The sequence below is a fragment of the Oryctolagus cuniculus genome, chromosome 11 (assembly GCF_964237555.1).
Source record: "Oryctolagus cuniculus chromosome 11, mOryCun1.1, whole genome shotgun sequence".
Taxonomy (NCBI): domain Eukaryota; kingdom Metazoa; phylum Chordata; class Mammalia; order Lagomorpha; family Leporidae; genus Oryctolagus; species Oryctolagus cuniculus.
In genome coordinates this window covers 105,070,865-105,091,804 of record NC_091442.1, presented here as the reverse complement: position 1 = coordinate 105,091,804, position 20,940 = coordinate 105,070,865, and the positions used below count along the sequence as shown (strand labels likewise).

The 20,940-nt window shown below is 40.3% G+C and overlaps 2 protein-coding genes across 8 annotated transcripts in view; one reads left to right on the top strand and one right to left on the bottom strand.

Annotated features, from left to right (window-relative positions):
• PARPBP (PARP1 binding protein) overlaps nucleotides 1-18,212 on the bottom strand; it is a 91,671-nt gene extending 73,459 nt beyond the window's left edge. For 2 of the 7 annotated variants that reach the window (XR_011380230.1, XM_002711227.5), the window contains exons 1-2: nucleotides 17,144-17,256; nucleotides 15,337-15,490 (exon numbers count right to left, since the gene is read on the bottom strand). Coding sequence is in view for 6 of the 7 variants with exons in the window: in XM_002711227.5 (XP_002711273.2) it covers nucleotides 15,337-15,489 (153 nt within the window). In the remaining variant the exon portion in view is untranslated. Of the gene's footprint in view, nucleotides 1-15,336; nucleotides 15,491-16,526; nucleotides 16,598-16,905; nucleotides 17,257-18,073 lie in introns of those variants that run through there. The other 5 variants (XM_070052776.1, XM_008256982.4, XM_070052777.1 and 2 more) reach the window with 5 other exon arrangements.
• Nucleotides 17,267-20,940, top strand: part of NUP37 (nucleoporin 37) — a 42,585-nt gene continuing 38,911 nt past the window's right edge. Inside the window, exons 1-2 of the mRNA XM_051845824.2 lie at nucleotides 17,267-17,375; nucleotides 18,641-18,861. Of these exons, the coding sequence (XP_051701784.1) occupies nucleotides 18,706-18,861 (156 nt within the window). The 5' untranslated portion in view covers nucleotides 17,267-17,375; nucleotides 18,641-18,705. The remainder of the gene's footprint in view (nucleotides 17,376-18,640; nucleotides 18,862-20,940) is intronic.

The window sequence follows — 20,940 nt, the reverse complement described above, 5'->3', positions numbered from 1 at the left end:
GAAATCCATACAGCCAACAGACACATGAAAAAATGTTCAGGATCACTAGCAATCAGGGAAATGCAAATCAAAATCACAATGAGGTTTCATCTCACCCCAGTTAAAATGGCTTACATACAGAAATCAACTAACAACAGATGCTGGCGAGGATGTAGAGAAAAAAGGGTACTAATCCACTGTTGGTGGGAATGCAAACAGGTAAAGCCACTATGGATGTCAGTTTGGAGATTGCTCGGAAACTTAATATAACCCTACCATACAACCCAGCCATCCCACTCCTTGAAATTTACTCAAAGGAAATTAAAATGGCAAATAAAAGAGCTGTCTGCACCTCAATGTTTATTGCAGCTCAATTCACAATAGCTAAGGCATAGAATCAACCTAAATGCCTATCAACAGAAGACTGGAAAAAAGAAACCACAGGATATGTACTCTATAGCATACTATACAGCAGTGAAAAAAAAAGAAATGCAGTCATTTACAACAAAATGGAGGAATCAGAAAAACATCATGCTGAGTGAAATAAGCGAGTCCCAGAGGGACTCCCTGATTGTTCTCCCTGATTGGTGACAACTGAGCACCTAAAAGGAAATCTGTGAGAAACAATGACTTGATCAGCCCTTGTCCTGACTGTCGAGGAACAACTTACTACTTTATTTCTTTTAGTATTTTTTTGTTGTACTTAATACCATTGGTTGCCTCTTCCAGGCCAGCTCTCTGCTGTGGCCCAGGAGTGCAGTGGAGGATGGCCCAAGTGCTTGGGCCCTGCACCCCATGGGTGAACCAATGGCAAAGGAAGACCTTTCTCTCTGTTTCTCTCTTCACTGTCCACTCTGCCTGTCAAAAAAAAAAAAAAAAAAAAAAAACCAACAACATTGGTTGAACTCTTTAATTAACACACAATTATTCTCAGGTGTTTAAAATTAACTGAAAAGTGATCCCTGTTAAATATAAGATTGGGAATAAGAGAGGGAAGAGATGTAGTTTGGCACATGTTCACTCGGACTTCCCCTAATGGTAGAGTTAGAAATGCGCCAGGGGATTCCAATTCAATCACATCAAGGTGGCATGTACCAATGCCATTTCACTAGTCAAAGGGATCAATTTCAGTTCATAAACGATCATAATGATAGGATTAAGTGTCAAAGGGATCACATAAACAAGACTAGCGTCTACTAATATTAAGTGATAGAATTAAATAGGAGAGAACGATCCAACATAGGAAGTGAGATGCAGAGAGGACTCAGAATGGCAGATGTCCTAAACAGCACTCTGGTCTCAGAATCAGCCCTTAAGGCATTAGATAAGGCTAAAAAGCCCACGAGAGTATTTCAGGCTTGGAAAGCCAAGACACTGTGGCAAAAAAAAAAAAACACCACCAAACCTAAATGAAAGATCTCTGTGAGTGAGATCCCAGTGGAAAGAACAGGCCATCGAAGAAGGAGGTACCTTTCTCTGTAGGGAGGAGAGAACTTCCACTTTGACTATGGCCTTGTCTAAATAAGAACGGAGTTGGTAAACTCAAGAGGCTTCCATAGCCTTGGCAGCTCATGACAGGAGCCTTGGGTGATTACTGACATCATAAATAAGAGTGTCAATTGTTAAATCAACTACAGGAGTCATTGTGCACTTACTCCCCATGTAGGATCTCTGGGCTTAATGTGTTGAACTATGTGAATTAATGGTAAAACTACTACTAAAATACTCTATACTTTGTGTGTCTATGTGGGTGCAAACTGATGAAATCTTTACTTAGTAAATACTAAGTAAATCTTCTGTATATAAAGATAATTGAAAATCAATCTTGATGAAGAATAGAATGGGAGAGGGAGTAGGAGATGGGAGATGGGATGGTTGCAGGTGGGAGGGAGGTTATGGGGGAAAAAGCCGCTATAATCCAAACGTTGTACTTTGGAAATTTATATTTATTAAATAAATGTTTTTAAAAAAAGTGAACTTTCCTCTCTCTCTCTCTGTATCTACACTTTTCAAATAAAGAAATCTTTTAAAAATGTTTAATTATTGTCTATAGCCCTTGTCTATACTCCTGTGGAACAGTGGTCTATTTTTCATTTGTTGAATTCTTTATTTTGTGGAGAATTCAGCCTGTGACTATAAAGTAAACTGAAAATATGTTTTTGTTAAAAGAAAAAAAAAAAGGCAGGCAGGCAAGGCAAAGGGAGAGGGGGTGGGAAATAGCATTATGGGCTTAAAATTGTACATATGAAATACAAGAAATCTGTTCTCTTTATATAAATTTTTCTAATTTAAAAAAGAGTATTGATTTTTTAAAAAAGATTTCTTTATTTGAAAGTAAGAGTTACACAGAGAGAGAGGAGGAGCAGAGAGAGAGAAAGATCTTCTATCCTATGGTTCACTCCCCAATTGTCTGTAATGGTAAGAGCTGCACCTATCTGAAGCCAGGAAACAGGAGCCTCTTCTGGGTCTCCTCCACAGGTGCAGGGGCCCAAGGATTTGGGCCATCTTCTACTGCTTTCCCAGGCCATAGCAGAGAGCTGGATCGGAAGCAGAGCAGCGAGGTCTCAAACCAGCGCCCATATGGGATGCTGACACTTCAGGCCAGGGTGTTAACCCACTGCACCACAGTGCTAGCCCCTAGAGAGTACTGGAATAAGATGGCAGAATAGGGAGAGAGTGCAGTCTCAGGGAAGAGTTATGAAGAAAATGGCAGAGGAAACTCCACACAATTAGAGGGACATAGCAGACCTACATGGAGGGTGTGGACACACACAAATCAAGACCCCAGCAGCTGAGAGCCTCCTTACCTGCTTTTGAGAGTGAGGTAAGACCAGACTGCAACAGTCCATGCCACTGGCGATAAAGCTGTAGGAAATGCCTGGAAGGAATCCCACTTGAAGCCTGATGGGGAATAGTATACCTGCCAAACTAGAGAAAAAAGGAGGGACGGCACATTTCCCTCTCCACAATCATCCAGCAATGGCACCCTGTAACTGGCTGGTAGAGAACGGTGCCATTTAGGTCATACATAACAGCAACACCAGCTCATGTCCACACCCAGCAACCAGCAAAGCGCGACCCCTGAATCTGGTGGGGAGAACTGACGGGGGCTGGGTGCTCATGACTGTGAGAGGCTTGTGTGCTAGGACTGTGAAAACACTGAGGCTTCTGGGAAGGCTCAGGGTATGGCTGGGACTTTAAGCAGTCACTGGGGGAGGATCTACGTGCTCAGGGCTCCCTGGTTCCCTGGTGAGGAGCATTGCTGGGGAGTCTGCTTACACTGAAGAATGCACAAATTCTTTGTGTGGTCCTTGTGGAAGTACAGACGAAATTATACCCACTGGGGCTAGCTCACAGGCACTGATGTCATCTGAAGAAAGGAGGTGAGCTGAGTCTAAGCCCACACAGAACAAACCTCCCCTCTGCTTAAAAAAAAAAAAAAAAAAAAAAAAAAAAAATTTACAACACCCAACCTAGGTGTTCACCTTAACACTCCCTTCATCTTGGAGCACTGGCCACACCCACCACATGCCTCTAGGTATTCCCCGAAAGCAGACAGATTATACATACAGATTATAGTCCAAAGATAAAAGCCACCACAGAAAGAAAAACAAAAAAAGAAACAAAGGCTATCTCCACAAATGCCAAATAATAAAGGCACTAATTCAAAAAACAAGACTAAGGAACACAATATGATGCCTCAAAAAGAATACAACACTTCAAAATCAGATTGTGAAGATGAAGATTTGAAGAAATGCCAAGAGTGGAATTCAAAAAACTGATCATAGGATTACTTAGAAGTAATCAGATGCAAATGAAATCTGTACATGACATAAAATTTCTCCCACGAAACTGAAATCTTAAAGAGAAAGCAAAATGAAATCTTGGAAATGAAGAATTCAATAGAACAAATAAAAATGCAATGGAAAGCATTAACAACAGAATCAATGAAGAAAAAGAAAGAACATCCAACTTAGAAGACAAATCACAGGAAATTATACAGTCAGACAAAAAACAAGATGATATTAGAAAACTAAAAGTCACTGTTGCGAATCTACAGGATACTATCAAATGACCCAACATATGGGTTCTAGGAGTTCCTGAAACTGTGGAAAGAGAAAAAGGATTAGAAGGCCTTTTTAGCAAAATATTAACAGAAAACTACCCTAGTTTGGAGAAAGAGACATCCAAGTACAAAAAGCACATAGAAAGCCAGCGCCACGGCTCAATAGGCTAATCCTCCACCTACAACGCCAGCACACAGGGTTCTAGTCCCAGTTGGGGCGCCGGATTCTGTCCCAGTTGCCCCTGTTCCAGTCCAGCTCTCTGCTGTGGCCCGGGAGTGCAGTGGAGGATGGCACCTGCACCCACATGGGAGACCAGGAGAAGCACCTGGCTCCTGGCTTTGGATTAGCACAGTGCACTGGCCGCAGCGACCATTGGAAGGTGAACCAACGGTAAAAGGAAGACCTTTCTCTCTGTCTCTCTCTCCCACTGTTCACTCTGCCTGTCAAAAAAAAAAAAAAAAAAAAAAGGCACATAGAACTCCTAATACACATAATACACATGACCAGAAAAGATCTTCACCATGGCAAATTGTGATCAAACTTTCCACAGTAAAACAAAGAAAGTATTCTAAAATGTCACGAGAGAAACACCAGATTACTTTCAGAAGGTCTCCAATTAGAACCACAGAGGATATCTCATTTGAAACCCTATAGGCTAGGAGAGAATAAGATACACTATAAGTCTTAAGAGAAAAAAATTGTCAACCCAAAACTCTATATCCTGCAAATGTCTCATTTATGAATTAAAGTGAAATGAAGACCTTCCATGACGAACAGAAACTGAATTTGTCAAAACCCATCCAGCCCTGCAGAAGATGCTAAAGGATGTGCTGCACACAGAAACAGTCAGGAAAGTGAAGAGGCAACTGACAGAATGGGAGAAATTATTTGCAAACTATGCACCTGATAAAAGATTAATAACCAGAATCTACAAAGAGATCAAGAAACTCCACAACAACAAAACAAATAACCCAGTTAAAAGATGGGTCAATGACTTAAACAGACATTTTTCTTTTTCTTCTTTTTTTTTTGACAGGCAGAGTGGACAGTGAGAGAGAGAGACAGAGAGAAAGGTCTTCCTTTGCTGTTGGATACCCTCCAATGGCCGCCGCGGCCAGCGCGATATGGCCAGCGCACCACACTGATCCGATGGCAGGAGCCAGGTACTTATCCTGGTCTCCCATGGGGTGCAGGGCCCAAGGACTTGGGCCATCCTCCACTGCACTGCCTGGCCACAGCAGAGAGCTGACCTGGAAGAGGGGCAACCGGGACAGAATCCGGCTCCCCGACAGGGACTAGAACCCGGTGTGCCAGCGCCACAAGGCGGAGGATTAGCCTAGTGAGCCGCGGCGCCGGCTCAGACATTTTTCAAAAGAGGAAATCCAAATGGTCAACAGACACATGAAAAAATGTTCAGCACCACTAGCTGTAAGTGAAATGCATATCAAAATCACAATGAGGTTTCACCTCACCCCAATTAGAATGGCTCTCATACAGAAATCAACAAATAACAAATGCTGGAGAGGATATGGGGAAAAAGGTAACCTAAGCCACTGTTGGTGGGAATGCAAACTGGTAAAGCCACTATGGAAGACAGTATGGAGATACCTCAAAAATCTGAATATAGACCTACCATATGACCCAGTCATCCCACTCTTGTGAATTTACCCATGGGAAATGAAATCAGTAAACAAAAGAGCTAAATGCACCTCCATGTTTATTACAGCTCAATTCACAATAGCTAAGACATGGAATCAACCAAAGACTGGATAAAGAAATTATGGGAAATGTACAGTATAGAATACTACACAGCAGTAAAAAAAAAATGAAATCCAGTCATTTACAAAAAAAATGGATGAATTTGGAAAACACCATACTTAGTATAATAAGCCAGTCCCAAAGGGACAAATGCCACATGTTCTCCCTGACCTGTGATAACCAATAAGAGCACCTAAAAGGCAATCTGTAGAAGTGAAATTGACACTTTGAAAAGCAATGACTTGAACAGCCCTTGTCTCGATGGCCCAGGAACAGTTTTTTGTTTTGTTTTGTTCTTCCGTGGAAATTGTTGAACTCTTTACTTAGTATAGAGTTGGTCTTCTGTGTATAAAGTTCATCAAAAATGGATCTTAGTAGAAAATGGGACTGGGAATGGGAGAGGGAGGAAGAGAGGTGGGAGAGTGATGGGAAGGTGTGTATGGTGGGAAGAATCACTATATCCCTAAAGTTGTACTTATGAAATGCATAAAGTTTGCATTCCATAAGTAAAAGGTTTCTTTGAGGACGGGGGAGAATTGCATCTATAAACTGTATTGAATCTGTTTCTTTGTATTAATATGTTAACATGAGATTTGTGTTATCATTTGCAGTGACCCTGAAAATCTAATATATTAATACATTTCTTTTAAAAAATTTAAAGAACTTATCCTTGGAATGGATATAACCATTATTTCTAATACTGATTATGGAACAAAAAGAGTAAATGTCATTCAACAATAATTGTTATAAAAAAGAAACAATAAACAAAAAAGAGTGAGCATATTGTACAGCAGTTAACAAACTGGTTGGAGCACCCAAATACCCCATCAGCATGCCTGGGTTCAAATCTGGGTTCACTTCTGATTTCAGCTTTCTGCTAATGCACAACCAGCAGTACTCAGTACCTGAGTCCCTGCCACTCATTTAGGAGATCCAGATTGGGTTCCAGGCTCCTGGCTTCAGCCTGGCCCAAGCCCCACCTGTTGCAGGCATCTGGGGAGTGAAGCAGCAGAGAGGAGATCTGTCTCTTGCCTCTCTCTCTTTTCTCCCTCTCTCCTTCTCTTTCTCTGCCTTTGAGATAAATAAAAAATTGTCTTTGAAAAAAAAAAAAATTGGAGGAGGCCCCGCACTGTGTTGTAGTACATTTAGCATCTGCCTACAGCACCAGTATACTATACAGGCACCGGTTCAAGTCCCAGCTGCTGTACTTCCAATCCAGCTCCCTGCTGGTGACCTGGAAAAGCAATAGGGCCCTTGCACCCACATGGGAGACCTGGAAGAAGCTCTTGGCTTCAGAAGGACCCTTCTCAAGCCATTGCGGCCATTTGTGGAGTGAACCAGTGAATGGCAGACCTCTCTGTATCTGTATCTCTGCCTCTCAAGTAGATAAATAAATCTTTAAAAACATTTTTTTGAGGAGTTAAAAAGTGGAATTTAAAAGTAGAACAAAAAGATAAAAAGTAGAAGGAAATGAAAATTAGAAAATTAGGCCTTTCAATAAAAGGTAGCTCAACATTTAATTAATAGAATTCCAGAAACAGAAAATTAAAGATATATTTTATAGCCGGCGCCGCGGCTCACTAGGCTAATCCTCCGCCTTGCAGCGCCGGCACACCGGGTTCTAGTCCCGGTCAGGGCGCCGGATTCTACCCCGGTTGCCCCTCTTCCAGGCCAGCTCTCTGCTGTGGCCAGGCAGTGCAGTGGAGGATGGCCCAAGTCCTTGGGCCCTGCACCCCATGGGAGACCAGGATAAGTACCTGGCTCCTGCCATCGGATCAGCGCGGTGCTCCGGCCGCAGTGCGCCAGCCGCGGCGGCCATTGGAGGGTAACCAACAGCAAAGGAAGACCTTTCTCTCTGTCTCTCTCTCTCACTGTCCACTCTGCCTGTCAAAAAAAAAAAAAAAAAAAAAAAAGATATATTTTATAAATGCCAAGAAAATTTCTAAGAACAAAAGGATACATTTTTCTATATTAAAAAGCCTGATTGGGACTGGCATTGACACTGGCATCCCATATGGGGACTGGTTTGAGTTCTGGCTGTTCCACTTCTGATTCAGCTTCCTGCTAATGGTCCAGGAAAGCAGTAAAACATGGCCCAAGAATTGGGCTCCTGCCACCCACATAGGAGACCTGAAAGAAACTCCTGGCTTTGGCTTGGCCCAGCTTTGGCTGCTGTGGCCATCTGGGGAGTGAACCAGTGAATGGAAGTGCTCTCACTTTTTCTCTCTCCCCTTCTCTCTGTAACTCTGACCTTCAAGTCTGTAAATAATTCTTAAAAAAAAAAAAAAAAATAGAAACAAAAGCAGAACAAAACAATACCATCAAAAAAAAAAAAAAAAAAAAAAAAAAAAAAAAAAAAACCCTACTTCTTTCTCAGGAAGATACTAGAGAATGGGCTCCACCAAAACAAGAACGCAAATCAAGAAAAAGGAAAATATAGACGCCAGTAACCAGAGCACAACATAGAAAGGATATCGTGTTGTTGTGAGAAAGGTAAACACGAAGACAGACAGGAGGATGCCTAAAGATAGAAACAAGCATAGAAATTAATCCAAATTTGAAGCAAGTTACAATAGTAAAAGATCTTTTCAAAAATATTAAAGATAGAATAGTTAAATGTGTTTGAAAGTATTGAGAGGAGATTTATAAAACTGGGAGAGATTTTGGAGGTAATTAGTTAAAACTACAAAGAGTCTAAGCACACAAAACAATTACTAACTGAAGGGGGGAAGCAACTAAAAAAAGAAAGAAAACTACCAATAACATTAAGTAGTCACATAACATTCACTCTGAAAGTTGGTCCAACAAGAATGACAGTATAATCATACTTGGAAGGTGGAAGAGAAGGAAGGGTAAGAAGATTGTATATTGTGGTGGATACAGGGCTGCATGAATGAAAAAGCCAGGATTTCATGTGTTTCATCCATGACTATATTCATAGTACACAGAATCAAGTGTATGTCAAAGTAATCATCCAATAAACACTTGATTAATGAATGTAAGTAAATACTAAAACAATCAACTATGACTTAAGAGAAGTTTCATCTGAGGAGCAGGAAATGGGGAGGTTGAGAGAGTGTGGAGTGCATACCAACTCTTTTTGAAACTGACTTCTTACACCTACTTTTGATAAATATTTTCACATTTTTTGAACAGAAAAGGAATTTCCACTTTAGGAAATTCAAAATCCCTACAAATATATACCCACTCATCTTCTGCTAAACAAACCTGCTTTTACTCAAACATTAGCTCACCATTTAAAAAATACCTTTAGTGATTTCAAATATTCTGTTAAATTAGTATAGTGACAGCATCATTTCCATTACTTTCTCATTACAAACATACACTATTTCACATACTTTATGATTTAATACAGACTTTTGTAGGACTGTCTGCGAACCTAATCATCACTTGTGTTATTATTTCCTTTGTAGACCAGATTCCAAGTTTCAAAAATAGGCAAAAATCAACTTTCATAACATAATTCATTTATACTTGAAACTAATTAGGAATCATTTCATGATTTAGAATTTGAAGACAAAGAACCCATCTCCTCTAACTTTTCATAAAATTTCCTTTAGTTCTTAATTTAGAGACAATTATTACTATTTTTTTAACATTGACTCATTTTTTTGAAAGCCAGAGTTACAAATAGAGAGGGAGAGAGAGAGAGAGAGAGAGAGAGAGAGAGAAAGATGTTTCATCTGCTGGTTCACTCCCAAGATGGCCACAAAGGCTGGGTCAGGACCAGGTTGAAGCCAGAAGTTTTTCCAGGTCTTCCACAGGGTAGAAGGGGCCTAAACACTTGGAACATGTTCCACTGCTTTTCCCAGGTCATTAGCAGGGAGCTGGATCAGGAGTGAAGTAGCCAGGACTCGAACCAGCACCCACTATACCACAAAGCCTGCCCCAACCAAATACTACTATTTTTAGGTAATTCAAGATCTTCTCTCAATTCTTATGAGTAAACACACACATCTTACAATTTGTTTTCAAATTCTTTAAAAAAAAAAAAAGATTTATTTATTTTAAAGGCAGAGAGGAGAGACAGAGAGACAGAGAGACAGAGAGACAGAGAGAGAGAGAGATCTTCCAACCCCTGGTTTACTTTCAAATGACCACAATGGCCAGCAAGGGGTCAAACCATAGCCAGGAGCCAGGAACTTCCTCTGGATTTCCCATGTGGTTAGTGGGGGCCCAAGTACTTGGGCCATCTTCCACTGCTTTCCCACATTAGCAGGGAGCTGGATAGTAAGCGGAACAGCTGGGACTCAAACTGGTGCTCATATAGGATACCAACATCACAGCTTTGGCACAAGACCAAATTCTTACCACTGATTTGGGAAGTTGACATTGAATGGAATAATGGAAGAAAAAAGATAAAGATACAATTCCTGCTAAAGACTGTCACATACTAGAACGTGTTACTAAGGAAAGACGAAGGTGGTAGAGAACACAAACATTTCTACTGGAATTCTATCGCTGTTTCAAAGTAAATCTCCTGGCCCGGTCCCCTTCACTACCACTACTGCAACCTAAGAAACTAAATAATAAAAACCAGTTTCCTTTCCTTATTTATTTTGGTGGTAATGGCAAAACTATTCTTCATTCAAATGATCTAGAACATCATTCCTACCTCTGTTTACTGTATACCATCAGTCAACTAGTCTACTTCTTGACATGTTTTTCAGACCCATTCTTTCCTTTCCATTTATCCCAATATAATCTCACACCTGTATCTGCCACAGCCTCTTCATTGATCTCCTTTTCTCTAGATTCTTCTCTCAGGAGTCACATATCTATATTCCTAAACTACAACTTCATCATGCCATTCTCTGATCAATAGCTTCCATACTCTTTCTTTTTTAAAAAAGAATTATTTTATTTATTTGAAAGAGTTACAGAGAGGTAGAGTCAGAGAGAGAGATCTTCCTTTCCGCTGGTTCACTCCCCAAATGACCACAACAGCTGGAGCTGCACTGATCCGAAGCCAGGAGCCAGGAGCTTCCTCTGGGTCTCCCACGTGGGTACAGGGGCCCAAGGACTTGGGGCATCTTCCACTGCTTTCCCAGGCCACTAGCAGAGAGCTGAATCAGAAGAGGGGCAGCCGGGACTAGAACTGGTGCCCATATGGGATGCCAGCACTGCAGGCTGGGGCTTTAACCCACTGCACCACAGCGCCAGCCCCCCATATTCTTTCACATGATACCATCAAAGCCCAAAAGACATTCTTCGGAGAGATGCTGGTCCTTGATGAAAGCCATTTCAAGTGAATCCCTAACTATCCCTTGAATGACTAATGACACTGAGAGACAAGGTGTGCCTTTCACTCATTTTCCCACAATCCTGCAAATTAGGGACTTGAACTACCATCTTCACTGAATGGAATCTGTTCCTGCCCCTGGCAACTTATTAATACATTCTGAGTTGACTGAATAAACACTAAATCAGATGCTATCAAAGGCATTGCTTCCATGGAAAAGAGAAATGTGATAACTGAATGAAGGAAAATAAGAAAAACGCAATGATGCTGCATTGGAATTATAGGTATAGATAAAATCTTCTGAAAAATGTAAGTCCTTGTTCCAGCCACTCTAAAGGCATCAAAGTAGTCACGGTGATAATGACTACACTAAGATATCCTGGTTTCTAAATACATTCCCCATTAAAAGAAACCAAGGCTCTTTGGAAAAAATGTCTAGTTCTAGGACTGGGGCAGAAAAAGAACAAAATGAGCCTGGAATATCTTATGTCACAATGTAAGAACTAATCAAAATGGAATAAATACATGTCAATTGCCAGCCGAAAGGGGCTCCTGTTTACCAATTCTGAGGTAATTTAAGCAGCAAAATGAGTAGTAACTATAATAGATTATAATCCATAAATTTTAAAAAAATTGCTTTGGCTTAAGGTAACAATTAAGGTAAAAGAAAAGCTCTTTATAATGCAAAATCAGTTAATCATGGAAAAAGCATGGTATAGTTCAAAAGTCACTATTATGTAACTTACAGTAATAACAGAGTTCAGGTAAGAATGCTAAAACCAGTGAACGAAAGTTTCTTACACAAACACTCTACACAGATCAATTCGTAATTACAAAAAAAGGAACAAAAAAGTCCATTTTTTTTTTAAAGAAAAATATTTTTTTTATTTGAAGGGCAAGAGTGACAGAGAGTAAGCAAGAGATACTCTATATGCTGGTTCACTCCCCAAATGGTTGCAACAGAGGGGTTGGGCCAGGCAAAATTCAAAGTTAGGAACTTCATGAAGATGTCCCACATGAGTTGTAGGGGCCCAAATACTTATGCCATGTTCTTCTGCTTTCCCAAGAGCATTAGCAGGGACCTGGATCAGAAGGGAGCAGCTGGGACTTAAACTGGCCCTCTTGATACAGTACATGAGCACTGCAAGCTCTGGCTTAATGAGCTGTACCTCTCTAGCACCATAAAGTTCCTTTTACACTGAAGAAATATGGCAGACTTAAATCAATTGATCTTAACCAAGTGAAAGGTGACATCATCAGTAATGTGACCAATGATATCATGCTCTTCCCAATACAATGCAATCAAGGGATGTAATAACTTTACATGTTATTTTTTCCCTTTTCTAAGATTCATTTTTATTTATTTGAAAGACAGAGTTACAGAGAGAGGTAGAGACACAGAGAGGTCTTCCATCCCCTGGTTCACTCCTCAAATGGCTGCAATGGCCAGAACTGAGCCGATCCAAAATCAGAAGCTTCTTCCAGGTCTCCCACACGGGTGCAGGGTCCCAAGGACTTGGGCCATTTTCTACTGCTTTCCCAAGCTATAGCAGAGAGCTGGATTGGAAGAGGAGTAGCCGGGACTAGAATTAGCACCCATATTGGATGCCAGCACTTCAGGCCAGGGCTTTAATCTGTCGTGCCACACACCAGCCTCTCCATGTTGTTTCTGTCAAAAATATATAACATACACAAGAAACAATAAAAAAAACTCATTTTAAGGGACATCCTACAAAATAAACAACTTGAACCCCTGAAAATGCCAGCCATGAAGGGCAGAAAGGCTAACCCACGTTCAACGATGTTCAAGGAGGCTATAGGGACACCAATTTAACAGCAATTTAGACTTTGGATTGGAAGAAAACTGTCATAAGGAACATAATCAGACAATTGGTGAAATTTGAAGACAAGCTATATATTAAATAATGGAATAACATCACTGCTAAATTTCTCAAACTTAACAACTATACCATGATTATATAAGAAAGTAGCAATGAATGTAAGAGATAAAAGTTGAAGTGTTTAGAGATACAGGCTCGAGATGTCTGCTCCTACCTATCCAAGAGTATACAGGCTAACAATATATATGCACATGTACATGTTTGTGTACAATACATACCTATGTATACTTGTTTACTCTTACAGATTTATGTATGATGTAAAAATTACATTCAAACTAAGAATAAAAAAATCAAAAAATAAAATAAATAAATATTATATTCAAGGGGCCAATTATGGCACAAGTTAAGCTGTCACCTGCGATGCTGGCATTCCAAATTAGAGTGCTGGTTCAAGTCCTGGCAGCTCCACTTCTGAAACAGTTCCTAGCTAATGTGCCTGAGAAAGCAACAGAAGACAGCCCCAGTACAAGAGACCCTGCCACTCATGTGGTAGACCTGGATGGAATTCCAGTCTAGTAGCTTTGACCTGACCCAGTCCCAGTCATTGTAGCCCTTTAGGGAGTGAACCAGTAGACAGAAGATCTCTTTCTCTCCATCTCTTCTGATGCTCTGCCTTTCAAATAAATAAATCTTTTTCAAAAATAACATTGAAAATGGCAAAATGCTAATAACTGGTAATTCTAAGTGAAGATTATACAGGAATTCAGTGAACTGTTATAACTTGTCTGTAAGTTTAACTTTTTTTTTCCAAATCAGTAAGTCAAAAAAGTATCTTGAGGCTGGCGTTATGGTTCAGTGGGTTAAGGACCCTGCCTGCAGTGCAGGCATCACTTATGGGCACCAGTTTTAGTCTCAGCTGCTCCACTTTGGTACAGCTCCCTGCAGGTATGCCAAGGAAGGCAGCAAATGATTCCCCAGTGCTTGGGCCCCTGCATCCATGTCAGAGACCTGGATAAAGGTCCTGGATCCTGGCTCAGTCCTGGCCGTTCCAGCCATTTCAGGAATGAAACAGAGGTTAGAAGATCTGTCTCTTCACTCTCTGTAACTCTGCCTTTCAAATAAAAAAATGTGTTTTTAAAGATGTATTTATTTATTTGAAAGGCAGAGCTACAGAGAAAGAGGGAGAAAAAGAAAGATAGAAATGGGGGGGGAGGGGGAGGGAGGGAGAGAGGGAGAGAGAATATCTTCCATCCTCTGTTTTACTCCCCAAAATGGCCACTTCCTCTCCCCACCTCCTGAAGTACGTGAAAGTAAACATATTCCAAATAAATAAAACTATTTAAAATGAAAAAAGATCATAAGCTTCCTAAGTTTTAGGTGTTAAAATACTCTTCCTTTTTCAAAGGAATATTACATATATATATATATTAACCATTTTTCTCAATGGCCTTATTTTTCAAAATGAGAAATAGCTAAATCTATCAAATTCCAATATTTCTTGGGAATTTTACTGGTGAGTGAAACCTAAAAGCCTGGAAATTACAAACATATGAAATTATACTAATTCATCAGAATGCCATCAGATCCACTAAAACCAATTCTAACTCTTCAAAAATAGTCCTGTCTGGTCAGTTGGTATCTTTATCAACTTCAAACCATGATTTTGATCTCCCTGGACCCTTCTTCTGAACTTTCCCTTCCTTCATCCCTCCTCTAAATACTTCTCTTCCCTCGTCTCAAATCTTTCTAAAATCAAGAAGCCTTTCCTTACCACTTTAGCTTACAGTCATCTTTCTCTCATCTGAACACCTCTAGTCCTTTACCTAGGGCTCATTCCAAACAAGAGTTTGGCCCAAGCTACCTACCTAACAACACATTGGGGAGGTTTTTAAAAGGAGGTTTCCAGCATCTCAGTATAGATCAGGAGAATCAGAATTTCCAGGATGGTACCCTGGAAGTCAAGCTTTTTAAAAAATCCTCCTAAACGATTCTGCTACACAATCTGATTTATGAATAATTAATCTAGTCAACAGAGCCTGAAACTAAACATAAAATTATTAAATTAACATTACTTAAATTCATTTTCAAGAACTTGTTTTAGGACACAAAGGATGTCTTATTTAAACAGAAATAATTCTGAACAATAATCAGAATAGTTGCGAGTTTATATCAAGACTTCCCATCAAACATCCTATGTGCATTCCCTATGTTCATTATATGTATGAAGGCCTTAATTTTGAAACAAACTGTTTCAAATCCAAGTGTAATATTTTAACTCAAATATCCAGAGGTATTTGTGAAAATTATATATTATCATAGGAGAACAAACTGTAAAGAAATTGATGTACTTAAGTTTGTTCACATGGACAGCAACCAAAATTAGATTTAAAAAAAAGAAAACCAGTTAACCTAAATATAGTTTACTAACCTGTTTGTTGTTCTCTGCCATGGAAAGCTGCAATGCCAAGAGCATGGAGTCTGCGCCACACACAGTAGTTCTCTCAGAGTTACAAAGAGTGTGCCAATTCCTTCTGAACTCCTTAATCATATCCAAGACAGACTTCTGATTAAGCACAGCCATTCTTTAAAGCAGGAAAGAATACAACGTTGAAGTGCCTTATTTTAATTGGAAATTAATGTTTAACATGTGTAGCAAGCACAAATAGAGAAAAATAAGCAGTGAACCCAAGGTCACTTCATGTTTACCAAGATTGCTTTTAATTAAGTTTAGAAAAACAGAATAATACAATTTATGCCCAATCATATTTTCCTCTTCTTTAGTTTTCTTAAGCCAAATCTTTTGAAATAACAACCTCCAAGCTGCAATTCTGAAAATTCACACAAAACAGACATGCAAATTCTGCAAACTTAGAATTGCAGACACAGACAAAACTAATTAAAGCTGTATTTAAAAACATTTGTTTTGAAGTAGAGGTAGTATCTATGGTAGATCACTCAAGGAAAAAAAAGTTCCTATATCGTCCCAAAAGGGTTCTGTTTTTCCACCCCGTTGAGTCGGGGCCAGCCTTGTGACTTGACTTGACCAATAGAATGTGGTGAGAATGTCATTGTAAGAATTCTGAGTCTAGGCTTTAAGAGACCCATGTAGAAGAGTTAATATGGTAGGAATGCTGGGTATCCTTCAAACCAAAGTTACTTTATCCCAAATACTTGCTTTCCTCCCAAGTCTGGAATTTGGTACATGCCAGACAGAGGATTCCTCTGTGTTTGGCACCCACTGGAAATCATGGCACTGAGTCTCTAACAAGCTTCCCTAACAGACAACACTCCACCACAAGCTGCAGAAGAATTCAGCGTGTCCCGGTGACTCTACAAGGAGAGGACCTTCGGTCTTCTGTGCCTGGTCTTCCCTCCACCTTGCCCCATTAGCCTTTTACTTTTGCTGACTTTGCTTTGCAGCCCTTTGCTGCAATAACTCAGACCTGCGACTATCACTATAGGCTGAGTTCTTTGAATTGTCTTAAATGATCCAGTGGGGGGAGGTCTTGGAGGTGCTGTCTTGCTGCTCTGAGACTGCCCTATGAGGTGAGAAGCTTTCCACCTGGCTGTCCAGGTAGAGCTATCATCATCACACAGAAACCAGGAAAGAATACCCACCCTCTTTACTTAGCTTTCAGCCAGTTGTGAGAACGCAGTGAATAAGCAAGCACTCTGATTGGCAGGCTGAGCTATTAAAAAAAAAAAAAAAAAAAAAAAAAAAAAAAAAAAAGCCAGTCATAGAAGGCAGCAGAGATAATAAACACTTTTTTTAAAAAAAAAAGCTAGATTCCAAGATGCACTCGAGCCAAATTGTGAGACAGGAAGTTGTGGCTGGGAGGCAATGTGAGATGGTGAAATAACTTTATTTTCCAGTCACAGCTGTGTTCAGATCCAGTCCTCTCTCCCCCTCCCGTGTGTTGGCTGCACATCCTTTCGCATTTAAAATCTGATGGGCATTAGGTATCTTCACATGTAAAAAGGGAACGGTAATTCCTACCTCATAGAAATGGGCTCATAATCCACTCGTGCCAGGCACTTAGTAGGTGCACAATAAACAAAATGTGGGTGCTGTGAACTTCAGATAACGCCCCAGACCCACCTAAGCTCCAGAGCGAAGCGACTGCCCAAAAAACACCTAGACGGTCACAGGCACTCGACTGTCGCCGAAATGCCCTCCCCAGCCTGAATCACCACTTCAGGTGCCACAGGCAGGCATAGACGAAACCAGGACTCACCCGGCTCGGTTCACCGGCAGACGCGGGAGGCGCAGAACCCACCAAGTCCAGGTTCCCCCCGGCAGTCGTCCCGCAGCTACCGCAGTGCCCACGGGTTACATTTTAAATCTCGCGGGAGGGCCTGGGAGCCAATCGCTGCATTCGCCCTCCGACCCGGAAGCAGAGCCGGCGCACGCCTCCTCTGCCTGCAGCGGAGACCAGGTTGCTTTTGGTGGCTTCTCGGCGCTCTCCGGTGCGTATCCCTGTGGGAGCCTGAGGCGCAGCGCTCTGCGGCTTCTGGTTTCCCTACGCTTCCACCCTGTTCCTGGGAATTCCTGCCTCCCATCTCGGGCTCAGGGAGGTGGGAGCGGAGTCTCTAGGGACTCGGCTGGCCAGGCGCGGGGGCTCACTGTCGGGACTTCTCTTGGCCCTTCACTCCTTGTAGGTCTGGAGAGGCCAGCAGTCCGCCTTGTGCGGGAGGCCCTAAGGACGTAGTGACCCCAGGCATTGCTTTAATGAGTAATAGGTGAGGTGCTGGGACCCGGTTTCCTGACCTCTAATCTCTTGCGTGGATATCTAATCACCCAGAATAAATGTGCAGTCCTTCTGCCTATTCGTTGAGGTTCATAAGCCCCCCGGACGTAGGATTCACCTGATTCTCAGTAGATAATCATCAGATGCTGTATGCTTTTGTTACTGAGTTCATCAGTTTGCCCGACAACTCTGAATTTGGGTTTGGTGTAATGAAAAGAAGAAAACCTTTAAAATCTATATTTTAAAAATCTATATTTCTCATGTGGGAATGCTACTTGCAAACTGCACACACTAGGCCCTGAAGGTTGGGTAAAATTTTGTGCCTGGTTTTACAAATGTTGTTTTTATATTACGCATTTTGGAGCTCCTTTTAACTGCTTATATGGTAGCACTTTTCACGCTGGATCAAAACCATACCTAAGTTGTGATCTTCAAGGCAGGAAGCTGTGGTTTCCTTCTCCAGCACTGGTACCCAACACAACAAAGTCAATTCCTGGCTCTGCTTTTGAGCTTGGTAAATTAGTTAACTGCCCACTTGGTAAATTAGTTAACTTTTCAGTTTCTTCATCTGTAAAACGAGGATGTGCACATATTGGCTATGATAGTATCAGTAAAATGCTTAACATGACACCTAATAAATAGTACTCTATAAATGTTAAGTCTCAATTTTGTGAATATATTTTCTATTAAAATTATTCCATTTTCAAATACTCAGGATATCTTTTACATAAACAGAATTTTATGATATTACTATTCTGTGGGTATCTCTGATGAGTATGGTTAAAAGAAGAAGATTGTGGAACAAATGTTCAGCCATTAATAATTAGATTGGCTGTTTTTTCCTGCAGTTTTTGCCCCTTGGGAAGTACTTTTAAATGTTTCTTTTGAATTGTGTGTAGCATTGCAATGCCAGAACCATGTTTTGATTCATTTGCTGAATAACACTTTGACCATTGCTAATTGTGTCTGTGCTGTAATCCACAGTTTTGTGACGTTGTGCAGTAGAAGGCTGTTTTATTTTTACATCTGCTCAAGTTTTGACATACAATATGAAGCAAAATGCCACAAGAAATGCTACTTACACTGTGGATTGTGAAGATTATGTGCACGTGGTGGAATTTAACCCCTTTGAGAGTGGGGATTCAGGAAACCTAATTGCATATGGAGGCAATAACTTTGTGGTCATTGGCACGTGTACATTTCAGGTTAGTGTGAAAAACTGCAGTGAATGAGAGTGAACATATTTCACTGATAAGAAAACTTACATGAACAAAAGCTAAACTTTGAAAGTGTGTATTGAGTTTAAATGCTTAAAAAAAAAGATCCACATAGAAAGACATCCCAGCAATATTTGGTTAAGATTTGTGTAAAAATGCAGATGGTGATAAAAGGAATGTGAAACTCCTCTTTTGACTCATGATTAGTAATGAATGATTCATGTAATTGAAGTACATGACTGACTAAACATTATAATATACAACAAAAGCCGCAATTGAGATCCAATGAATTACAGTTTTTCTGCATTCTGCTTTGACATAGGAAACAAACTAATAATGAAAGTCTAAAAAATTATCTTCCAGGAGATTTTACAGGTTTCCTATTATTCAGCTTTCCTATTTGTTTTCGTACATTTTATACCTCTAAAACGTACATCTGGAGTAAACAAAGTATGAGATCGTTATTAACTGAACAGGCAGTTGGGCATAGCCACCAAGAGCATGAATTCTAGAACAAAGTATTTACTTCTGCTTTTTATACCTCATAATAGCTTGGCAACCTTGAGCAGGTATTTAATCTCTCCTATAAAGATGAGAAATAATATTCCATTAATAGAGAGTTTTATGAGGATGTAATTAGTAAGTATATGTATGTATAAGATTCCCAGAAGGCATCTGGCATGTTGTGATCTATGTATGTTTCATTGTCATTGATATGGGCAACAGTGACACTCAGTCTCAGACCCTTTATATCACCAAAGTTAAGATTGCTTTGTGGTGAGCACACCATGTTCTTTCACAGGAAAGCTAGTCTGCATGTAAGACAAACTTTTGAATAAGCACAATGTTCAACCCTGAGGAGTCTCTGGTCAGTTCATTGTTCACCAGAGCATTATTCATAGAACTATGTTACTCAGATTAATAGATGAAGTAATGCAGCAGTGACCAATTTTCAAAGACTTAAGATAACTTCGTCACTGAAGTAGTAGTCTATTATTGTAGACATTTCCTCTTTTACTCAGGAGCAATCCTGCCTCTACAATGTTCTTTGGTTTTTATTTTGTTTATTAAATTTATTTTCACTTAGTTGAAGGAGAGAGTCCCATCCACTGGTTCACTCTCCCAGTGTCTGCACTGGCCCAAGTTGGGCCAAGACAAAACCAAGGGCCTGGAACTCAATCAGTCTCCCACATCATAGCAGAGACCCAAACTGCTGCCTCCCAGAATACACATTCGGAGGAAGCTGAAATCAGAAGTGGAGCAAGAACTCCGACATAGGCTATCTGATAAGGCATGTAGCTTTTCCAGTTGGCAGCTTAACCATTGTGCCAAATGGCATCCCTTCTTATGTTTTAACATCAGAAATGCAGTTTAACATTTTATAGGACCATAAATTTATAAAGTTATACAAAATTGAGATGCATTCATATGAGGGTACTTCCAAAAGTTCAAGAAAATTTGTATATCTTATTAATTCATTTTTTTCTATGAATTTTTTTCAAATCCCATCATATCTATCCTGAAGTGAAGTATGATATCAAGATTTCAGTTTATTGGTATTTAGGTAGAATATCGGAGCTCTTGGGCACATTATCTCATCCAGTGGAGGTAGAAATTTCTAGCTTTTGGGCTACATATGTCCCTCAGCCTGATTTCAGTTGAGCTACCAGGTTAGGATCATAAAAAATCATATGATTTAAGACAGAGTATAACATCCTCTTGAAAAAGACTAAGGAGAAACCCTTTGTTTAATGCAGGTCACCAGTTTACAAAAGAATAAAGCAGTCCCCATAGATAAAACTAACTTTTTACTTCATTACTTTTTAAAATTAATAACTGAATGTATAATTTTTTTGAAGACTTGTTTATTAGAAAGGCAGAGTGTTAGAGGGGGAGAGAGAAAGAAAGAGATCCTCCATACACTGATTCACTCTTCAAATGGCCACAATAGCTGGAACTGGGCCAGGCTGAAGCCATGAGCCCAGAACTTCCTCTGGGTCTCCCTCTTGGGTGGCATGGGCCCCGTCCTTTGAACATTTTCCACATTGAAAGATTTTTACATTCCTA